The sequence below is a fragment of the Salmo salar genome, chromosome 02 (genome assembly GCF_965601325.2).
Source record: "Salmo salar chromosome 02, fSalSal1, whole genome shotgun sequence".
NCBI lineage: Eukaryota > Metazoa > Chordata > Actinopteri > Salmoniformes > Salmonidae > Salmo > Salmo salar.
The window spans coordinates 4,895,001-4,900,000 of record NC_138292.1 but is presented as its reverse complement, the minus strand read 5'-3'; the positions used below and the strand labels follow the sequence as shown (position 1 = coordinate 4,900,000).

General features: G+C 46.8%; 1 protein-coding gene across 5 annotated transcripts in view; it reads left to right on the top strand.

Moving 5' to 3' along the window:
* LOC106606175 (protein MTSS 1) overlaps window positions 1–5,000 on the top strand; it is a 162,505-nt gene that overhangs the window by 135,806 nt on the left and 21,699 nt on the right. For all 5 annotated transcript variants that reach the window (XM_082959183.1, XM_082959182.1, XM_082959180.1 and 2 more), the window contains one exon: window positions 4,772–4,929. In XM_082959183.1, coding sequence (XP_082815309.1) covers window positions 4,772–4,929 — 158 coding nt within the window. The remainder of the gene's footprint in view (window positions 1–4,771; window positions 4,930–5,000) is intronic.

Here is a 5,000-nt window from a genome sequence, read left to right as displayed (position 1 = left end):
CCTCCTCCTGTCCTGTCCTCCCCTGTCTAGCCCTGTCCTGTCTGTTCTGCTCTCTGTCTCACTCCCTCCTCCTGTCCTGTCTAGCCCTGTCCTGTCTGTTCTGCTCTCTGTCTCACTCCCTCCTCCTGTCCTGTCCTCCCTCGTCTAGCCCTGTCCTGTCCTGTCTGTTCTGCTCTCTGTCTCACTCCCTCCTCCTGTCCTGTCCTCCCCTGTCTAGCCCTGTCCTGTCTGTTCTGCTCTCTGTCTCACTCCCTCCTCCTGTCCTGTCTAGCCCTGTCCTGTCTATTCTGCTCTCTGTCTCACTCCCTCCTCTTGTCCTGTCCTCCCCTGTCTAGCCCTGTCCTGTCTGTTCTGCTCTCTGTCTCACTCCCTCCTCCTGTCCTGTCCTCCCCTGTCCTGTCTGTTCTGCTCTCTGTCTCACTCCCTCCTCCTGTCCTGTCTAGCCCTGTCCTGTCTGTTCTGCTCTCTGTCTCACTCCCTCCTCCTGTCCTGTCTAGCCCTGTCCTGTCTGTTCTGCTCTCTGTCTCACTCCCTCCTCCTGTCCTGTCTAGCCCTGTCCTGTCTGTTCTGCTCTCTGTCTCACTCCCTCCTCCTGTCCTGTCCTCCCCTGTCTGTTATCAAACCAATGTGATAAGCTCTCCAACCCTCTGCCCACATGTTGTGTGGCTGGTGTGAAAGCTCTGCCAGAGGAGGGAATGGGTGTCCAGGGTCACTGGGTTCCTACCAACTGTCTGTTACATACTGTGTTTGAGGCATTACAGTAGCATCAACTTCTGATGATGTTATCTAATGAATTACTGTCAGAGATTCATTCCTGTCCCAATGGTTTGGTATGGTTTGGGTTGGTATGGTTTGGTATGGTTTGGGTTGGTATGGTTCGGTATGGGTTGGTATGGTATGGGTTGGTATGGTTTGGTATGGTATGTTTCGGTATGGGTTGGTATGGTTTGGTATGGTATGGGTTGGTATGGTTTGGTATGGTATGGTTTGGTATGGTTTGGTATGGTATGGTTTGGTATGGGTTGGTATGGTTTGGTATGGTTTGGTATGGTATGGGTTGGTATGGTTTGGTATGGTATGGTTTGGTATGGTTTGGTATGGTATGTTTCGGTATGGGTTGGTATGGTTTGGTATGGTATGTTTCGGTATGGGTTGGTATGGTTTGGTATGGTATGGTTTGGTATGGTTTGGTATGGTATGTTTCGGTATGGGTTGGTATGGTTTGGTATGGTATGTTTCGGTATGGGTTGGTATGGGTTGGTATGGTTTGGTATGGTTTGGGTTGGTATGGTTTGGTATGGTATGGTTTGGTATGGTTTGGTATGGTATGTTTCGGTATGGGTTGGTATGGTTTGGTATGGTATGTTTCGGTATGGGTTGGTATGGTTTGGTATGGTATGTTTCGGTATGTTTCGTTATGGTTTAGTATGGTATGGGTTGGTATGGGTTGGTATGGTATGTTTTGGTATGGTTTGGTATGGTATGTTTTGGTATGGTTTAGTATGGTATGGTTGGTATGGTATGTTTCGGTATGGTTTGGTATGGTATGGGTTGGTATGGTTGGTATGGTATGTTTTGGTATGGTTTAGTATGGTATGGGTTGGTATGGTTGGTATGGTATGGGTTGGTATGGTTTGGTATGGTATGGGTTGGTATGGTTGGTATGGTATGTTTTGGTATGGTTTACTATGGTATGGTTGGTATGGTATGTTTCGGTATGGTTTGGTATGGTATGGGTTGGTATGGTTGGTATGGTATGTTTTGGTATGGTTTGGTATGGTTTAGTATGGTATGGGTTGGTATGGTTGGTATGGTATGTTTTGGTATGTTTTGGTATGGTTTGGTATGGTTGGTATGGTTGGTATGGTATGTTTTGGTATGGTTTAGTATGGTATGGTTGGTATGGTATGTTTCGGTATGGTTTGGTATGGTATGGGTTGGTATGGTTGGTATGGTATGTTTTGGTATGGTTTGGTATGTTGTCTGTGGCTTCAGGCAGAGGAAGCAGCAATCTGGCCCTTGTCATTGACACAGAGATACAGACATAACAAACAAACACGCGCACGCACGCACGCACGCACGCACGCACGCACACACACACACACACACACACACACACACACACACACACACACACACACACACACACACACTAACCTAACAGCAGCTAAAGCTCATTTTAACAACAAGCCTAAGCTGTCATTTCATGCTCGTAACTACCCAGTATTATGGATAATACGCTTACCAAGAACACACACACACACACACACACACACACACACACACACACACACACACACACACACACACACACACACACACACACCAACATCCGACTGCCTTGGACACTGTGTAAAAACGGTGCATTCCATGGTCAGAGGGTAACACCAACCAGGGCTGGACTTTTTTGACGAAAGCACTTTTCTGAGTCCAGGCAGCTCTCATAGAAATCACAGAGTAATTATATGTCTTGTGAAAAGCTTTTCTTGGATCCTAGTTTTTATGTAAAAGTATAGAGTCATTTTAACTGTAGGTGTCAATTTGAGTTTCCAGTTCCGGTCACGCTTCATCTCCTCTGATCGTTTCCCAAAATCCTAGAAAAGTTGAAATAGTTCTAAATACACAACATTTCTCCCATATTTCTCAGAGTGCTGGAACGGCAGCCAAACCTAAAGGGGAAATGTTTGGATTCCTATATGGAAATAGCATCCATCCATTTTGTTAAACGACTACTGAACGATCAAGAGTTTCCCAAAACGTCCAAGTTACGTTCTCAGTGCTCATTAAAGGACAACGATGCAGTCCTACGTTTGACTTACAGTAGCAGCCTATTCTGTTGCTGTCATCCACAAAGCCTCAGGGGAAAACCTCACTGTTGACAAACATTTTACTTACATTGTCCAGCCTGGTTGTGACCTTGATGGGGTCTGGGAGAGGCTGGTGACAAAAGGTCAGATAATACCCCTGGTTGGTGTGGCTGGCTACTTAGGCCAAGTCCAGGAGAGAGAGAGAGAGAAAGGAGAGAGAGAGAGGAGAGAAGGAGAGAAATGGAGAGAGAGAGAGACAGAAGGAGAGACGGAGAGGAGAGAGAGAGAGGCGAGAGAGAGAAGGAGAGAGAGAAGGAGAGAGAGACAGAAGGAGAAAGAGAGACAGAAGGAAAGAGAGAGAGAGAGCTCAGGGAGGATAGTCTGCCAGTCTTCAAGGACAGGATAAACAACAGAAGCCCAGTAGTGATTAGTTATGATATGACACCATGACCTTTGTCCTCTAAGAGGTCATACATCATACATACATTGCACATGGAAGAGTCACAAAGAGCACGCTCCAAACTAAATCAGGGGCCCTCAAATACATATTTGTCCCAGGTCTGTGGTGAAGAGCCCCCCAGTGGGATGTGTAATGATAGTACCAGTATATTAACAGTAATGGTCTGTCCCAGGTCTGTGGTGAAGAGCCCCCCAGTGGGATGTGTAATGATAGTACCAGTATATTAACAGTAATGGTCTGTCCCAGGTCTGTGGTGAAGAGCCCCCCAGTGTGATGTGTAATGATAGTACCAGTATATTAACAGTAATGGTCTGTCCCAGGTCTGTGGTGAAGAGCCCCCCAGTGTGATGTGTAATGATAGTACCAGTATATTAACAGTAATGGTGTGTCCCAGGTCTGTGGTGAAGAGCCCCCCAGTGGGATGTGTAATGATAGTACCAGTATATTAACAGTAATGGTCTGTCCCAGGTCTGTGGTGAAGAGCCCCCCAGTGTGATGTGTAATGATAGTACCAGTATATTAACAGTAATGGTGTGTCCCAGGTCTGTGGTGAAGAGCCCCCCAGTGTGATGTGTAATGATAGTACCAGTATATTAACAGTAATGGTCTGTCCCAGGTCTGTGGTGAAGAGCCCCCCAGTGTGATGTGTAATGATAGTACCAGTATATTAACAGTAATGGTGTGTCCCAGGTCTGTGGTGAAGAGCCCCCCAGTGTGATGTGTAATGATAGTACCAGTATATTAACAGTAATGGTGTGTCCCAGGTCTGTGGTGAAGAGCCCCCCAGTGGGATGTGTAATGATAGTACCAGTATATTAACAGTAATGGTGTGTCCCAGGTCTGTGGTGAAGAGCCCCCCAGTGGGATGTGTAATGATAGTACCAGTATATTAACAGTAATGGTCTGTCCCAGGTCTGTGGTGAAGAGCCCCCCAGTGTGATGTGTAATGATAGTACCAGTATATTAACAGTAATGGTCTGTCCCAGGTCTGTGGTGAAGAGCCCCCCAGTGGGATGTGTAATGATAGTACCAGTATATTAACAGTAATGGTGTGTCCCAGGTCTGTGGTGAAGAGCCCCCCAGTGTGATGTGTAATGATAGTACCAGTATATTAACAGTAATGGTGTGTCCCAGGTCTGTGGTGAAGAGCCCCCCAGTGTGATGTGTAATGATAGTACCAGTATATTAACAGTAATGGTGTGTCCCAGGTCTGTGGTGAAGAGCCCCCCAGTGGGATGTGTAATGATAGTACCAGTATATTAACAGTAATGGTCTGTCCCAGGTCTGTGGTGAAGAGCCCCCCAGTGGGATGTGTAATGATAGTACCAGTATATTAACAGTAATGGTGTGTCCCAGGTCTGTGGTGAAGAGCCCCCCAGTGTGATGTGTAATGATAGTACCAGTATATTAACAGTAATGGTGTGTCCCAGGTCTGTGGTGAAGAGCCCCCCAGTGGGATGTGTAATGATAGTACCAGTATATTAACAGTAATGGTGTGTCCCAGGTCGAGGAGACGTCCAGCCTCAGCTGAACAGTGCCATGCAGGATGTCAGTGATAAATACCTGCTGCTGGAGGAGACAGAGACACAGGCCGTCAGGAAGGCCCTCGTCGAGGAGAGGAGCAGGTTATGCACCTTCGTCTCCATGCTACGACCTGTCGTGGTGAGTCATAACATAACACACACACACTAACACACAACACAGAGGTCAGAGGTCAGGCTAAGGCCGTGGTG